Here is an 18,418-nt window from a genome sequence, read left to right on the forward strand (position 1 = left end):
GGCAAGATGCCTTCCTACAACGGTGGGACAACATCAACGTCTACGCCTTCCCACCGTTTTGTCTGGTGAGAAGAGTGCTCAACAAGACCAGATTATCAGTCAACCTGTCGATGACTCTGATAGCTCCGCTTCGGAATCATGCAGAGTGGTTCTCGAACCTTCTGCATCCCCTGACGGGACTCCTGAGAGAGCTTCCCCCACGACACGAGCTACTCGACCAACCACACTGCAACATCTGCCTCAGAGCCGTAGCATCGCTTCGGCTTCATGCCTGAAGACTATCCAGCATTCCCTCACAGAAGAGTTCTGCAACAAGTTGCGGAGCGGATGTCTCGACACCTGCGAAAGTCATCCTCAGGGGTCTACCGGGCCAAGTGGAGAGTCTTCTGTGGTTGGTGTCGTGGGAGAGGTATCTCTCCCCTTGATGCCACTATTCCAGCAATAGCGGAATTATTGTATACCTGCGGGAGGGAATGCACCTTTCGCTCTCGGCGGTGGAAACCTATCGCTCAGCCTTAGCCTGGCCTGCAGGCTGAAGGAATAGACATTCCCTCCTCGCTGGTTCTTTCTTCGCTCATTCGAAGCTACGAACTTACCTGCCCCCAGTCGGAAGTGAGACCTCCTCCATGGAACATGGTTCGGGCTCTTAGGGCTCTCAAGAGACCACCTTGCGAACCATTACGCCAGTCTTCTGATCGTCACCTGACTTGGAAGACGGTGCTCCTGCTCGCTCTGGCCTCGGCCAAGCGTGCCAGCAAACTTCATGGTCTCTCATACGTCGTTGCCCATTCAAGAGAAGAGGGGGAGGTAACGTTCAGGTTCATCCCTGAGCTGGTCACTAGTCTCAAAATCTTGGAGCCCGGACCCTCGGTTCGACTCCTTCAAGATTTCGATTCTCTGTTCCGTAACAGATGACCCAGACCTCCTACTATGCCCAGTAAGGAGTCGGAGGTTTTATCTTAAGAACAGCTGCAGTTCGTCCTCTCGTGCAAGCCCTGTTTGGGAGCACAGGAAGGACGGAGAGAAGGGTCACCAAGAAAACCTTTTCAGCCTGGATTTTGTAGGGTCGTCCATCACGTCCTGAATCCAGACCCTCCTCCGTCACGTCGCCTTAGGGCACGCGACGCCAGAGGCATCGCAACGTCCCTGGCCTTCAAGAGTAACTACTCTGTGACGCAGGTGCTACAAGCTGGAGTCTGGAGGCGTCAAACGACCTTCACAGCCCACTACCTGCAGGACGTGACCCACAGGAGCTTCGATATTTTTTCTATCGGCCCTGTTGTGGCTACACAACAGCTGGTCTAAACCTCAGGCTCCTTAATATACAGGTAGCAGAAGGTTGAGGGCATTGTTACCCGGTTTTAGTCTGCATGAATGAAAGAAGTTTGTCTGGCCCTTACTTCTTTCTTCATCCTCCCCTCTCTTGGGGAAAGCAGCATCCTGGGTTCTCTGCATAGCTGACCTCAAACCTCTGCAGGTAAACCATGCTTCCTTGTGTTCCTAGTATTAAGGTAATACTGTCACGTCCCCCATACCCTGACGAGGTGGTATTGGGATCGTCCTAGCCTAGAATTCCGTCTAAGGGATTTCAGGTCAACTCCCTAGGACAAGTCGCACTTCATCCCTCCACACACAAGCTTATGTAGGCCGCACGTTCCTTGCGGAGCAAGGAACTTGCGAGGTGCAGGGACTTTTTCTCGAAGTGCTGCTCACTCGGATTCTGAGTCCCCGGGCAAAGCCAAAGCCAGTAAGGCTGGGACTTTCCACCCTTCCTAAGGGGTAAGTCGCCCCATGAAATAGCGTGGTTTGTATTTTGGTAACGGAACAAATGACAAATTCGGAGATAATTTGTATTTTTCTTAACCATACAAACCTTAGCTATTTACACATATTTGCCCGCCAGCCCTGTCCTCCAAAGCAAGTCCTACTTCTAAGCGAAGTGAATCAGTTCACCGGTGTGTGAGGGGGGAGCAGTAGCTAGCTACCTCTCCCCTACTCCCTCGCTAGCTAGCGAGAGTGTAGTTAACCCTCGTTAAAATCTAATTGCACACCATTTCAGCTACGCCGAAAGTAATACCCCATGTAAATAGCTAAGGTTTGTATGGTTAGGAAAAATACAAATTATCTCCGAATTTGTCATTTCTTAACTGAAAATGAACCTTGGACTATGCTAGCCTCAGTCTTGGCCTTTACAGTACAAATCGTTAAAAATGTAGGTTCAGATACTGCAGTATCCCTCAAAATATTTGCAGATGGAAGTACAAACAAAGTAAACAAATGCATTATGGGAATTGGCAACTTTTAGTGGTAAATTTTGGTTTTGATTCATAATTTTTAAAAATTTCTAACATTATTTGGCAATTTCTAATACTTTACAATATAACATGCTGATTATAAGTAATCGTTGACTTAAACCTTAGCTTTACTTATTTTTTCTATAACAAGTCCATTTTATTATATTGGTCGACTACTATGGGTGTTATGAAGCCCTTGCTGGCTTTACCTTGGGCGATTCTTGGGGACATGGCCCTGGACCAGGTGGATAATCAGTTCTGTAGATCTGAAAATTGACTTCATTCAAGCAGGTCAAACAATATCTCCGCTCTCTAGGCAGTGGATGTTCAGTACCCCTAAGAATGCCATGTCTGCGCCTATGCAGGTTGACCCGTCAGTGTGCACTCTGACTTGGTGGCTCCTGCTGGAGAGACTAAGGGCAGAAGGCATTTAATTCTCGGTCTCTGTTTTACAGTATTTGAAAGGTCCTAATTTTGAACCATTAAAAAATCTTTCTCATAAAGATCTCATGGCTAAAACACTTCCTGTTGGTCTTAGCTTTAGGTAAACACATAAGTTAATTATAAGCACTGTGTCAAAGTAGGCTTTTGGGGAATACAAGATGTTTTTGTCCCTTTTGTCCTCCCTCAGAGCCAAAAATTATTTTAATGCTAAGGATTAGCCTCAATTTTTTTCACTTACCTTCTCTGAAAATGGATGAAATCATTTCAGCAGAAGAAAAATTTCATGTCAAGTAAAAGTCATTAAGTATTATTTGGACAAAACTACAGGTATTAGAGATTGTGTCCTTAATTGCCATTTAACCATAAATGCTATTATTCTTAATTAAGAGTTAATGAGAGAAGCTCAAAGAATGAGGAAAGTACATGATATTAGGAGTGCAGCAATTTCCCTCAATTTTTCTAGAAATATTTTATTGAAAAGAATTTTTGCAGCAGTTCAATTGCGTACCAAGTTGGTTTTTGCTAAACATTATCGTAAATGATTGAAGAGACGGTGAAAGATGGAAATGGAATGTTGTTAAAAGGAGACGAGGCAAAGGAAAGGTGGGTGGAATATTTTGAAAGTTTACTGAATGGTGAGGATAATAGGGAGGCAGATATAATTGCTGTTGCAGGTGTTGAGGTGCCAGTGATGGGAGATGAGAATGAGAGAGATATTACAAGAGAGGAAATGAGGAGAGCATTAGAGGAAACGAGAGTAGGAAAAGCATCTGGTATGGATGGTGTGAGAGCTGAGATGTTGAAGGAAGGGGTTGTGACTGTACTTGAATGGTTGGTGAGATTGTTTAATATGTGTTTTGTGTTGTCAATGGTACCAGTAGATTGGATATGTGCGTGTATTGTACCACTATATAAGGGTAAGGGAGATGTGCATGAGTGTTGTAATTCCTGGGGTATTAGTTTGTTGAGTGTGGTGGTAAAAGCGTATGGTAGAGTACTGATTAATAGGATTAAGAATAAAACAGAGAATGCAATCTTAGAAGTACAGTGTGGTTTTAGAAGAGGTAGGGGTTGTATGAATCAGATTTTTACAGTTAGGCAGATATGCGAGAAATATTTAGCAAAAGGTAAGGAGGTGTATGTTGCGTTTATGGATCTGGAGAAAGCGTATCATAGAGTTGATAGGGAAGCAATGTGGAATGTGATGCGATTATATGAAGTTGGTGGAAGGTTGTTGCAAGCAGTGAAAAGTTTCTACAAAGGTAGTAAAGCATGTGCTAGGATAGGAAATAAAGTGAGCGATTGGTTTTCAGTGAGAGTGGGGCTGAGACAGGGATGTGTGATGTCGCCGTGGTTGTTTAACTTGTATGTTGATGGAGTGGTGAGAGAGGTGAATGCTCGAGTGCTTGGACGAGGATTGAAACTGGTAGACGAGAATGACCATGGGAGGTAAATTAGTTGTTGTTTGCGGATGATACTGTACTGGTTGCAGACGCAGAAGAGAAACTTGGCCGATTAGTCACAGAATTTGGAAGAGTGTGTGAGAGAAGGAAGTTGAGAGTTAATATGGGTAAGAGTAAGGTTATGAGATGTACGAGAAGGGAGGGTGGTGCGAGGTTGAATGTCATGTTGAATGGAGAGTTACTCGAGGAGGTGGATCAGTTTAAGTACTTGGGGTCTGTTGTTGCAGAGAGTGAATGAAGGTTGCAAAGTGTTGGGGGCAGTTAAGGGAGTAGTAAAAAATAGAGGGTTGGGCATGAATGTAAAGAGAGCTCTGTATGAGAAAGTAATTGTACTAATTTTGATGTATGGATCGAAGTTGTGGGGAATGAAAGTGGCGGAGAGACAGAAATTGAATGTGTTTGAGATGAAGTTTCTGAGGATTATGGCTGGTGTATCTCAAGTAGATAGGGTTAGGAAGGAAGTAGTGAGGGTGAGAATGGGTGTAAGAAATGAGTTATCAACTAGAGTGGATATGAATTTGTTGAGGTGGTTTGGCCATGTTGAGAGAATGGAAAATGGCTGTCTGCTAAAGAAGGTGATGAATGCAAGAGTTGATGGGAGAAGTGCAAGAGGAAGGCCAAGGTTTGGGTGGATGGATGAAGTGGAGGAAGCTCTGGGTGATAGGAGGATAGATGTGAGAGAGGCAAGAGAGCGTGCTAGAAATAGGAATGAATGGCGAGCGATTGTTGAGTCCCTTGTAAGGTTGGGAGGAACGTAGAGAGGAGAGGTCCCCTTTTCTGTTTCATTTGTTTGATGTCGGCTACCCCCAAAAATTGGGGGAAGTGCCTTGGTATATGTATGTATGTATTATCGTAAACAATCCTGGTTTGGTTATGAAGATTGTTGGGCTGTAGAGGGTGTGGTCTAATTAATTTAGATTTCAGTTAATCTATAATTCTCTTATATAAAAGTATATGGCTTGTATATTTAATAACTGATTTGTAATCAATGAAAATTATCTACAGTCTAGTATTTTAATAACTAATAAGCTATCTGGAGCCCCTTATTCCAAACCATATTGTGAGGTGGGTTGTTGAAAATAATCTAGACCAGGTTAGTAAATCTTAACCATGATATATTGCTTTAACTTAAAATTATCATTTCTCTTTTCTTTACTGGCATCCAGCCTCCAACAGTGTGAGAGTCAGCAATATGAACATCAGAGGAAGTTCATGGGAATAAAGAGGGAATTTTTATAATAAAATTTCTTATTTCTATACTTACCCATTGTTTAAAAACACGCCCACTCTCATCCCCATTGACGCATGAAATTTGTAGGATAATTTTGACTTTAAAACTTACCACTTACTGTAAGAATGTTCCATTCTTTTACTAAATGTTGGTGTTTATTGAAGGGAAAGAAAATTTAAAATATCAAAATTTTATGGATATATGAACATCAGGTGAGTATAGAATTAAGAAATTTAATTAAAATTTCATTTTATAATGACAAATTATTAAAATCTGAAAAAAATATACAACTTATCTGCTCTCAGGGACCCGCGACATAAAGAGGAGTCTGCGATATAGATTTACATGTAATAAATTTATATAGCCACAATGTGAACTGATGGAGTGATAGGTGAACCATGATGTGATGTGGGATTACTGTAATGATGTATTGAAAATAAGGTATCTTCATATTTTATGATATAATAAGTTTTTGAGTTTTTTGTAACAGGAAGTAGCAGTGGACTTCACGCATTCCAGGAACAGCAACAGAGAGCTAAGGCTGTGACATTTGGCGCTGCCCCGCCTACTATGCCTCTTGCGCAAACAAGTACACCTTCTCTCTTTGGGTGAGTAACGTTAGTTGATTAAAAAATTGTAGCGTTCAGATCAATATTTATTTGTTTATTTTGATGTTTTCCATTAATACTAACAAATAATAATTTTTTTTTAATTCAAACATGAAAAGTTAGGGAATTTTATAGCCTACAATCTGTACATGCACTTTTTGAGGAAATGAGAAAGTGACTTCTGTACATTGATAAAGTATTACATTTTAAAAAATTAAGAAAACTAAAATAATTTCCAGTGTACAACTTTTAGAGCATAGAATTCTCTTTCAAATGGTTTTTAAATTAAATTGATCAAGAAACAAAAAAGTACAGTACTGTACTGTAGTAGGAGTTTGCATGTACATTTAATCAAATTTTTATGATGTTGGACATGACAAAGCACTATTTGTTTTGTGACACTGTTTAACTTCATTTTTTTCAAATAGAATTATTTGACTATATTTAAGACAATAGTAAAGGTGTTAAGAATTTTTAAGTGTGTAAGAACGCAGTCTTATAAGGAACAGGGCCTCATGAAAACAAAAGAAAGTGTTGATTTTAAGAAACAAGGCCTCATGAAAACTAAAGATGTTATGTCTATATAAGATTTCTCATAAGCGCTGCAGTAAGCTAGTTGCATTGCATCAAATCCCTTTTGTTTCTCAGAGTTCACTGAACCCATGGTTTGATTATTTCATCAGCGATGCAGAAGAAAGCGATTTTGTTCCTCCGCAAATAGAAACCAATTGTCCTTGAAAATTGGGAAATGTCTTCAGCAGAGCTGGGATGCCCATTAAATTCTTTAACGAGGAGTTAACGACAGGTGGTAAGTGCGGGCGAGTAGCCCCACCTGTCACCTGTTGGGAGTTGTTCACTTCTGTCCCCAAACGCATCAAGTACGGATATACTGTTGCGCTCTAACCAAAATTTTTTTATATTCTTTCTATTGCAGAAAGTGAGTGTTGGCTGTTTCTGTTTGGGATATAGATGCTTAAGACATTTTAACTTGCCAGGGAAAAGGTGGACGTAATTTGTTTATGGCAAAACCAGTTGTAGATCCATGCACTCTCTGTGCTTCGTGCAGGGAGCATGATTATTTGCGATCATCCCCATGTGCCAAAAGGTAGGTCGTAGCCTTCTTTGTATTCACAGATTTATGCTTTGAAGGAGAGGAAGAAACCTAAGCCTCCTCCGGTGTTTATTTTGGTAATGCCAAAGAAGACACCTTGGAAAGTCGGTTGTCCTGGGCCTTTTTCAGGCCCCAATTACTTTACTGGCTCTGTCATTAAAGCAGAGCTCTCATATTTATGTGGGGAGTGAATCCCCACAGCAGCATGCTGCGCCCTCTACTCTAGGTGAGTATGAGAGTACTCGTGATTCTTCTGCCCTAAGACACAGGACCTTATCCCATTGCCAGTAGAGATAGATAATCATGAGTCAAGTGTTCCTTTGTGAAATTCCGTGCACTCGTTCGTGAGTGCAACGGTCAGGAGAAGCAACCCTGGTGCCTCTGTTGGGTAGAATCTTGTTCACTGTGTAGGTCTTCGATGCCCCTCAAGGGTTGAAGCCATCCTTGGAGCTACCCTGGTCAAACCTGGCCAGTTGTCTGGATAGAGTTAACAATCAGATGTGTGGACCTGAAAACTCTTGCTTCCAGGTGGTCAAACAAGAGCCCCTCCCCCCAGCCTACCCTCAAAGTAGAGAAGGTGCTACGCACCACAGGTTGCTGCGTAATAACTTTCAGGTTGACCCATCGGTGTGCACACAGATGACGAGACTCTCCTTTAGGAGACTCAAGGAAAAATGTATGTCCATCGTGGCCTCCCTCCAATTTCTCTCTTGTCTTAACCAGTGGTTAGGTGCACTGATACACTTTGTAGTCTGTAGAAGTACAGGAGTCTTGTGCTGTCTGATGGAAAGGCAGTGACCTTGGCACACCAATCAGCAGTTAGTCAACTGGGCTTTGAAAAGGAGGGATGCATGTGTCCCAATTCTCAAAGCAAGTAAGCTCAGGGGTATCTCTGATGCTACATAAGCATCGATGTGGGTAGCTACATCTCTCCTTGCAAGGAATCATGGGCAAGCGCTGGTGGAGAAATGAAGAACTGTTTTGTAGAAGTAACTGATCCAGCTCCCAGTCTCCTTAAAGAATTCTGGCCCTTCAAATGGATCTGAAATATTTGTTGCAAGGAAGATCAGCACCTTTCCTAGACCCTGATCAGGACGGCTTGCAACTTCTTCCAGAAAAAAAAACAGTTTATACACAGGCCTTTTGAGCTACCCAACTTGGTCCCTCCAAGAAAGGGGTGTGGGAATAAGGGGTATACTTGTCTTGCCATTGGGCAACCTGTAGAGACACGGGCTGAACGTTGGGTAGTAAGTGTCCTTAGGGACAGTTACTTGCTACTGTCAGGACCCTCGTCGCCCCCTATTTCCCTTACCAATAGTGTTCTCGTCCAATCCTCCAACATCGCTGAAAGCCGTGGCCTTGTGGACGGAAGTAGAAGGGATGTTGGAGAGGAATGCAATCAAAGTCGTGCAAGACAAGTCTCCAAGCTTCCACAGTCGACTCTTCCTTGTGGAGAAGTCAACTTGGTGCTGGAGACCAGGCATTGACCTCTCTACATTGAACAAGTTTGTTTGTCAAACAAAGCTAAGAATGGAAACAATGTTTTGTTCTGAATTCTATCAGTAAGGGAGATTTCATGCTTTCAGGGATCTGAAGAACATATTTTCAAGTACCTGTGCATCATTCATCGTGGAAGTACCTCTGCTTCTCCCTCTGTGGTACTGATGTACTGATCTTAAGGTGTTCAACAGGATGTTTGCCTTGGTAGCAGATTGGGCCCGCTCGCATGGCATACGTCTGCTGATGTATTTTGGTGATTGGGTAATCCGGGTCTCCGCAGTGGGAAGTTGCTACAGGATCAAGGTCAACTAGTCACTTTTTGTCACTATCTGGGGACTATGATAAACTCTGGAAGTTGAATCTCATATGCAAACAGAGATTGAACTACTTGGGCATGCTGATAGACATGGCCGAAACGAGAGTATATCCATCTGATGATCGCATCAGCAAGCTCAAGGAAATAGTGTGACAGTTTCTGTCCAAGGCAATACTCTCAGCTAGGCACTGGCAAAATCTTCTCATCCACCTTTCCTCACTGGAGAAGCTTATTCATCAGGGTTGCCCTCACCAGAGATCTCTTCAGGTGGTGTTTGAAGGATGACTGGTTAGCCTCCAAGGATCACCCTTTCCTTCCTGTTCTAGTGGAACAGTAGACTTAGGTTGACATTACCTGGTGGCTGAACATAGAAAACCTCATCAGTTTTCATCTCATCTCCTTTGCTCCTGTACAGGACCAGACAGATTGACATTTGTAGGGAAGGAAAAGAACCAACCAGTTCTGTTCTGGGGGACACCCGACCTACCAATCAGTGAGTGTTCCTATTTTAAATGACAAAAGGTGTGTATAGACTTAAAAACAAATAGATTTTAAAAGTAATTTGTATTTTTCCTAGCTATACAAGCCTAAGTCATTTGAGATTAAGCTTCCGACCACAACTACCACTCTCAGTCCTGAGCTGAAGATCAAAAGTGAAGAGCCTCCTACTGATGGAGGGGTAGGGCTACTTGCCCACCCTCACCACCTCTCATCAACTACCTCACTGAAGATACATACAGTACATACATATACCAATGCACTTCCCCCAATTTTGGGGGATAGCCGACATCAACAAATGAAACAAAAACAAAAATGGGACCTCTACTCTCTACGTTCCTCCCAGCCTAACAAGGGACTCAACCGAGTTCAGCTGGTACTGCTAGGGTGCCACAGCCCACCCTCCCCCGTTATCCACCACAGATGAAGCTTCATAATGCTGAATCCCCTACTGCTGCTACCTCCGCGGTCATCTAAGGCATCGGAGGAAGCAGCAGAAGATGTTTCCCTATATTAAAGGACTCAAGTTTGTATAGCTAGATAATATACAGATTACTTTTAAAGTTTGTTATACAGTATTTAACTGATAAATTATAAAGATTCTTAACAATGATGAAACCTGAGATGGAGGTAAATATCATTTAGGAGCAAAATTTGTTTGTAAAATTAGTGGTAAAGACAAAAGCCAGGTCAATCTATTTATTGAGGGTTACTAATGCTGTGATAGAAAACCTTACAAACTGGACATCACGATACTATGATGCCACTAGTATGCTAACTATATAGAAGCTTCTATTTTGATTAGCAGTTTTAATTTCACCTGAACTTACCTCTATTCTGGGCATGGTTTAGTGAAGAAGTGCTTCATTGCCACATAATGATTGGTCAATCCTCCAGTCCTTGCTTTGTTATTCCAATTCTGTTGGAAGCATAACATATTACCATACAGTATTAACTACATGCCTCATGTCTCATATTTCTTTTTATTACTTTTAACAGAAAATCATATGAATCCTTACAAGAAAAATACAACACTGTAATTTACAGTATATTTATACTTTTCTCTGTACCATGCATAGGAAAGCGAAGAAAAATGGGTATTATCTTCATGATTGAAGATATTTACTTTTACATACATAGAAAAAACCATCATATAATAGGAACGTTTTGCCGTTTTCTTTTTAGAGAATAGATATTCCGAGAATAAAATTTTTAAGTTCTATTGCCACTGAGGCAAACACACTGTATGCCATATGTTTTTATTTGATATATTTTTATGTTATTTAATTTATTCTAGGAGTAGCAGTGGCTCAAGTATATTCAATGGATCATCATTTGGTTCAAGTGCATTTAATATGGGAACTACAACGGGCAACTCATCATTTGGGAACAAGTCTTTGTTTGGGAATTCATCCTCCACACTTGGAGGTGGCCTAGGTTTTATGCAACCGACTACCAGCCCCTTCTCTATGAACTCATCTTTTACTCCCAAGCCATTTGGTAAGTACAGTAGTTTTTTGTGCTGTAATGTCTTATGTGCTTTCAGAATCCTACCCAAATTAGCTGTGTTTGGTATTGTAGAGTTAACCACATATGCAAGATTAATTTTTAATTATTTAATTATTTTTTCAACTCCCATGATGTTCATGTTGCTTCTCCTTGAAGTTGTGTTGATGTCTACCACAAAATAACAATTTTGTGTTCTCTCCTTTTGTAAAATGCCTTCCCCCTCTGGTAACTACCACTCAATCTGGCATTTGAAGGCAACTAACTAGTTGATGACACAACATTTTACCTCTTGCTTTTCTGCTTATCTTGTCACTGTTGTCTAGATAAAACTTCTGGTAGTTCATTTTGAACTAATATATGACAATGAGATTAAAATTTTTCCTGGCTTCGTGTAATGTAAATGTATACTGGCTGGCATCTGCACTGTTGTGCATATGTGTATGGAGGAATATTGTTCACTTACATTCCCTTTTCTTTGTAGTTATGTCAGCTGTTAGTTGACTGCTTTGTTTAGTAATCAGAATGTGAAATCAATTAAAGTTTAGTAACACCTATACCCTTTTGCATTGTTTTCATTTAGTTTATTGGGTAGATGACTGTGTGAATCTTGAGAACACTAATGCTAAATTCTTAAGTTTTGCTAAGCTGTTCTATTTTCTTCTTTCATTATCTTGGCTAACGGCTGAGGAGGTAGGTGATCGTGGTAGGTAGTAGGCCAGGGCATCAGCCACCCGTTGAGATACTACGATACTACCACTAGAGAGTTATGGCATCCTTTGATTGGCCAGACAGTACTACATTGGATCCTTCTCTCTGGTTATAGTTAATTTTCCATTTGCTTACACATACACCGAATAGTCTGGCCTCTTTACATATTGTCCTCTGTCCTCATACACCTGACAACACTGAGATTACCAAACAATTCTTCTTCCCCCAAGGGGTTACTGCGTTGTAATTGTTCAGTGGCTACTTTCCTCTTGTTAAAGGTAGAAGAGACTTTACCTATTGTAAGCAGGTCTTCTAGGAGAAGGACACTCCAAAATCAAACCATTGTTCTCTAGTCTTCGGTAGTGCCATAGCCTCTGTACCATGGTCTTCTGCTGTCTTGGGTTAGAGTTCTCTTGCTTGAGGGTACACTAGGGCACACTATTCTGTCTAATTTCTTCTCTTCCTCTTGTTTTGTTAAAGTTTATATAGTTTATATAGGCCATATTTATTTTAATGTTGCTCTTCTTAAGGTATTTTATTTTTCCTTTTTTCCTTTCCTCACCGGGCTATTTTCCCTGTTGGAGCCCCTAGGCTTATAGTATCCTGCTTTTCCAACTAGGGTTGTAGCTGGGCAAATAATAATGATAATGATAACCATTTTATACCTTGATTATGGCGTGAATATTTAATTAGGGTTATTTTCTATAAAACTTCAGGAAACCAAAGATTTGTTTTGATTGGTTGTTAGTCCACCTCAATTGGAATTTCATCTTGGGTACTTTTCTTTGCTGCTAGATACATTAACTTAAGTCTGAATTACTGTAGTTCCTTACCTAGAGAAGTGTTTAGTATATGGAAATTTATTTTGGTAGGAGATGCAAGGAAGTTAACTGAGGTAAGTTTTTACCTCTTTTTGTTCCAAGTCATTTTCCTTTGTTTTTAGTTACGGATTGTGGTAGCCAATTTGAAACGTTCCTACCCAGCGATGATATGCTGGACCTGGGTTCAAGACCTGCTCAAGTTTGATAGTTTCTTGTAGTATCTGCAACCTCACCATCACTGTGAACTAAGGATAGAGGTTTGGGGAGCTTATAGGTCTACCTGCCGAGTCATCAGCAGACATTGCCTGGCCCTCCCTGGTCCTAGCGTAGGTGGAGAGGAGGCTTGGGCACTAATCATATGTATATATGGTCAGTCTCTAGGGTATTGGTACTGTTCCTTGTCTCTGCCATTCATGAGCAACCTGAGTTAGATTCAACTCAGAGGAAGGACTTCAATGTTTAGATTCACAAAGCTACTTGTCTGTGTGTAGAAAATATTTGGAAAGGAGGGTTGACAATAGCTCAGCTGTTTACATATTTGTTTTTTTACAAGGCTTTATTTAAAGCATGGTTTTATTAGAAGTTGCCTTGGCATTAAGTGCTGTGATAATTGAGAGATATGGTGTAAAAAAGAATTTGTTTGTTTGTTTATTAGTTTAAAGTTAGTTCAAGGAATGTGACTCAGCCCCATTAAAACACTGCTATATTGGGGTTAATATTTTCAAACTTTATCTACTTTTATTTCCTTGTTTGTGTCTCAATCAATTTCTTTCTTTTAAAAAGCATTTGAAAGACAAGGTTATTTACAAAAAATTTGAAACAGGAAATTTTTATTGCAGTGTCTTACCGAACAATTATATAGCTGTAGGTTTCCTACGAATGGCAGACTATAGATTCAAAACTACCGCGGTGGTGCTGCCATCGCTGATGTAGGTGACGTCATCTCCCTCCACTCGAGGGAGCTATAGGTACAACTGTCCATGTAACATCAGTTCGTTCTCTGCTGGCTTCTGGTGAACATTTGTGGTCGTTGCAGACTTTTTTCTTCATTTATTTGGAAGTATTATCTCTCCAATATCGGTGAAGTATTTAACTCCGTGTTTGTAGGATTGAAGCTGAATTTCTTTTCTGCAATTTTGTGGTCTTACCATCATGTCGGACTCTAGTCCTTCAGTAGTTAGGTTTTGCGCCGGTACAGAGTTGCCAGGTTTTCTTAAGGAAAGGCCAACTTGTAATCAACAGAAGCTTTGAAAGGCCAACCAATTAGTAGAAAAAGGCCAAATGTACGGTATTATTTGACTCGCCTTTTTTCATATTGCTAATGGCCAACCAATTTTTAGAAAAAAGCCAAATTGAGGTCTTTTGGCCTGAAAAAAGACCAAACTGGCAACCCTGCACCGGTAGGTGCAAAACTAGACTAGTTAAATTAATTTATGATTCGCACACAAGTGAATTAAGTGTAGGGGTTGTGAGTGCTCTAGAGAATCTACTTGTGATAAATGCAAGGATCGGAGTGAACAACAGTGGAAAGTTTTTGTTTCTCACTCGGGGAAGATAATTAAGGATAGGAAGAGGAAGGCGGCTCTCAGAGCTGAAAGTAAGACTAGTTTAGCTTCTTCGGCTTCTTCTATCGAAGCTCCTGCTCCCATTCCTTCTCCTTCTCCTCTTATTATGTCTTCGATCTTGATTCCTTCTACTCCTGCTCATGTAACTCCTTTACCAACTTCCCCTAGAGTTTCTCCTGACACCATTGCCAGCCTCGAGTCTAAATTTGAAAAGAAATTTGATGTATTAGCTAATATGGTGATGCAGTTAGGTTTATCTGTAAAGTCTTTCATAGGAAGGACTTCTAGTAAAGTGAAAAGTGTCAGTGCAGTGCTATCTGAGAGGGGTGGCTGTTTGTCCCGATAGTTCTCCACCTCGGGGAGAAGACATACCGAAGGTCCAAGGGAAATTATTGGGGTTGCCCACAGACAGTCGCTTCCTCCGTCGATCCTGTGGTGCGACAGCAGGATTCGACTAAACACCATTGGAAAGGTGTGTAGTTAGGTAATCAGTTATCGACAGAGTCGAGTGATTCATCACCGGTTAAACGACGTAAGTGGCGTGATTCTTCAGTCTCACGTCCGTTGAAGAGACGTTCGACTGAAGAGGTGCCATCTCCGCCCCCTGTGAAGGGGTGCAGAGAAGTAGATATCTCTCGCCCGTCGTGTAGCGTAGCTACATGGACTTCGCCTCGTATTCTTACGACAGAGACAGCTGCCTTCGACTCGGTTGTGGAGCGACCAATTCTGAGTTCGTCGAGATTTTCGACTCATCAAGCTGTCAAAACTTTTCCTTCGACTTCGCATGCGACAGATAATTCGACTGGCGCGAGACCTCCGGTGACGATCGTGTCAAAATCCACGACCCCAGTTACGTCGACTTCAACTCAAGAAGACGAGAATTTAATTCTGTTACATCGACAGTTGCAAGAGCTGATGAGCTGTATAAAAGAAAAGAAACAATGTACGAAGAATAATGAGTCGAATCAAGAACCGTCTCTGTCGTCTATCTCTTCGGATAACGAGGAGGACTTAGAAGCGGACTCTATCCCTCTCTCGTGTTATTCAAAACTTTTACGCTACCTTCTCGACATGTACCTGGATTACTTCGTAGCAGCTGCTCCCAGCTGCTTCCATCTTCCTGATGAGAAGGAAGAATTTCGATCCTCTTCTCCCAAAGCTCGTTCTTTCCAAGGCTGCTAAACATTCGCTTTGTGATATAGAAGATTGGCTGAAGGTCAATAGAGAACTCGGGAAAGCAACTTTCGCCTATCCTCTGTCGAAGCTTATTAAGAAGAGGTATAGGTTCTACGGTAATCTAAACTTAATAACACTAATAAGAATAAGCTTAGAAGCTTTGCACCTATCTATAAAGTGATATAGTGCCCGCAAACTTATTTTGCAGAGTGAGCAATAAGGAACCAGGAACCTATGGGAGTTTCTGCCTCCTCCCAGGGGGACTTCTCTGGCTTGGTGGATGCAACTAGAAGGTCCGCGTTTGCAGCAGCTAAAATATTCTTTACATCGCCCGAGTTGGACCATTTGGTAAATAATATTTTCAAGAATTTAGAAATTATGAGTTTCTTGGTCTGGATGATCGGAGTCCTCGCTACGAAAATAGAGGATTGCCCAACTCTTCAGGAAGACTTGGTATCGGACTGGCTTGGGGTTTTGTCATGTGCCGACAAATCAGTTCGGGATGGTTGCGATGAGCTGGCCTCTCTCTCTGCATTCGGGACTCTCAAGAAAGGACACTCTGGTGTTCTTTGTTTTCGAAAGGAGTCGCTTCGCCTCAGAAGTCCGCACTTTTGTTTTCTCCTCTCGACAAGGATCATCTGTTTCCCGAAGAAATAGTGGCCAAGATTCTGTCTGCACTGGAAAAGAAGTCTACTAATGACTTACTTGCCCAGTCTTCTAAGCGGGTTAAACCCTCGACTGTGACGACTATCTCCTCGGAATCACCCTTGCAGAAGAAACCCTTTCGAGGGGGTAGGTCTAGACCGTGCATCAGGCCTCGATCGAATTTACGACACCCAACCATGTCCTCGACCAAACCCGACACGAAATCATCCAAGTGATTTTTCAATCCTTCATGCTCCTTGTACCCTGGGTATAACGACTTGCTTTTTACACGATAGGGTTCTGAGACCTTTTATTCTATCCTTACAGGGTTATTGTTTCGAACAATTAGTCCCGAAGGAAAGTTGTTAGCTGACGTTAAAAGAACGATAGCAACAGCGTGGGCAACTTTCCACTACGTTTGCGAACGTTTCAAATTCCGCCCACAGATAACCAGACATCCGTTTTCTGTGTAATAAATACTGGCTAGCCCCTCACATACAGAGGAGGAGTAAACCAAAGGTGAAATGATCACCTCTTTAACTGTATATTTTGTTTGAGAACATGTTCACTTTCTTTCAAGAAAATATTACAGTTAATCAACGATCAAAATTCTTTCGGCAATAATGTTGCGATTCATCGCACATACATTATTCGCGCAACTTTTCTAATCCGTGGCCACAAAAATTTTTTCTCAAAAACCTGACCAGACTTGATAGGCAGGAAAGAAGAAGAACGACTCTTATGCCCCGTGCGGACATTAAGATATTATCTCCGCAGAACAGTGTTTTCTGAGAGAGTTAATTGAAGAAGCACATTTTCTAGCTAACGACGCAGTGTTTCCTTTGCTGAGTGAAAACGCACGAAGTTCGAGCGGTAGCGACTTCTCTCGCTTTTCAGCACAACTATTGCTATCGTACAAAGTACCCTTTGGGAGGTCTAAATATTTGTTTGCTATGCATTATTTGAAAGAAATTGAAACAGTGTTTGAAGATTGTAAGTTTCTCGGCCCACTTTCGGTAGCTGGCATGGTGTTGGGAGGAACGACATAGGGGGTTGTTCCCTCTGTTAGCCTATGTTTCGCCTTGTACCAAGGTTGGCGAGTTAAAGGGAAGTCTGGGGGTACAATGTACCTGGAGTACTCACCAATCATTTAAGTGTTAGTTTTGGTGGGTAAAAGTTTTTATTTCGGTGTAGGTGACAGTTTTTTCATGTTGGTTATTTTTGGTCTTAGCCCAGGACAAGGGCGATATTTTCTTGTATCTTCATTCAGTTTGCGGTGAACACCATGACCACGAGGATCTTCCACTCCATGTAGAGGCCCCCATTGGTCATATTCCAAGCCTTCTACTATGTAAGATGAGCACCGACCAGAGGCAGTATTCTCCTGCAGTAGCTCTCTTACAAGATAAGGTACAACAGGCACTAACAGTGCTTTTGGGTATACTTTATTTTCAAGAATCGTATACGATTGTTGAAGTAAAACTTACATCCACAGTCCCCCATCCTTGCAATGGGTAATCAGCTATATAATTGTTCGGTAAGACACTGCAATAAAAATGGATTTTCATTATAAAATGAAATTTTATTGCATACTTACCGTAGCGTACCCACTGGATATCATCCCAACTTACGCACTCCGGACACGTGTCCGCGGAGGAGCAAACTTTCCCCCTACACGTGGAACAAAGGGAGTGAGGATCTACCTCTGGCTTTGAGAGGAAAGCCCCACACGACTTTCCGGCTCTAGGCCCAGGGCACATGATCCATCGTTCGCACACGAATGGCACAACACTAGTGAGCTATACGTACACTGGGGATATACACAGGGAGAACGCACTGTAACACTTGAGAATAACGCACTGCGAAAAATCACAAGTCCCCACGCTGGAAACACGTGGAACACAAACGTGCCAAAGGATCGAGAGAGACGAGAGTGAGCTGTGTACAGCTCACGACCAAGGAACTTAATGAGGAGGATGACCCGGAGAAGCAGTGACCTGCCCTAATCCTGCCCTTAGGGCGCATTCCTTGGCGGCGGGGGTAGGCCTATGTAGAGCGGAGTAGGGGGGTAACGGCGGGAAAAACCTTGGTCGAGAAAGAGGGATCACAAGTGACTCCAAAAGAAAGTAGTTCTCGGTAAGTATGTTAGGAAAAATAAAAATTACTTAAAATTTTTGATTTTCATTATAAAATGAAATTTTATTGCATACTTACCAAACAATTGTTAATTAAAGGTTTGGGGTAGACGTCGACACAGCTTCGAGTAGAAGCAATACTGTATGAACATCATGCGAGTAGAAAAATAATTTTTATCATTGAACTTCTATTATTTCCCACTTTTAAGAAAGAAATCATTACTCTATGTTTTAGCTTCGGCAAATTTATACATGATATCTGTAAATGGAAGATAATCTGTCAGAAAAGAATTTCCCTAGAAAAATCTTATTAGAAAATACTTAAAAAAATATGTAATTCTATTTCCCAAAGATAACTGACAGTTGAACTTGAGCTTAGTCCTTTACACAATTC

General features: G+C 41.6%; 1 protein-coding gene across 4 annotated transcripts in view; it reads left to right on the forward strand.

Annotated features, from left to right (window-relative positions):
* Positions 1-18,418, forward strand: part of LOC137644107 (nuclear pore complex protein Nup58-like) — a 129,698-nt gene that overhangs the window by 72,592 nt on the left and 38,688 nt on the right. For 3 of the 4 annotated variants that reach the window (XR_011045130.1, XM_068377055.1, XM_068377056.1), the window contains exons 12-13: positions 5,923-6,040; positions 10,763-10,965. Coding sequence is in view for 3 of the 4 variants with exons in the window: in XM_068377055.1 (XP_068233156.1) it covers positions 5,923-6,040; positions 10,763-10,965 (321 nt within the window). In the remaining variant the exon portion in view is untranslated. The remainder of the gene's footprint in view (positions 1-5,922; positions 6,041-10,762; positions 10,966-18,418) is intronic. The other variant, XM_068377057.1, reaches the window with a different exon arrangement.

The sequence above is a fragment of the Palaemon carinicauda genome, chromosome 7 (genome assembly GCF_036898095.1).
Source record: "Palaemon carinicauda isolate YSFRI2023 chromosome 7, ASM3689809v2, whole genome shotgun sequence".
In the NCBI taxonomy this organism is placed as follows: Eukaryota; Metazoa; Arthropoda; class Malacostraca; order Decapoda; family Palaemonidae; genus Palaemon; species Palaemon carinicauda.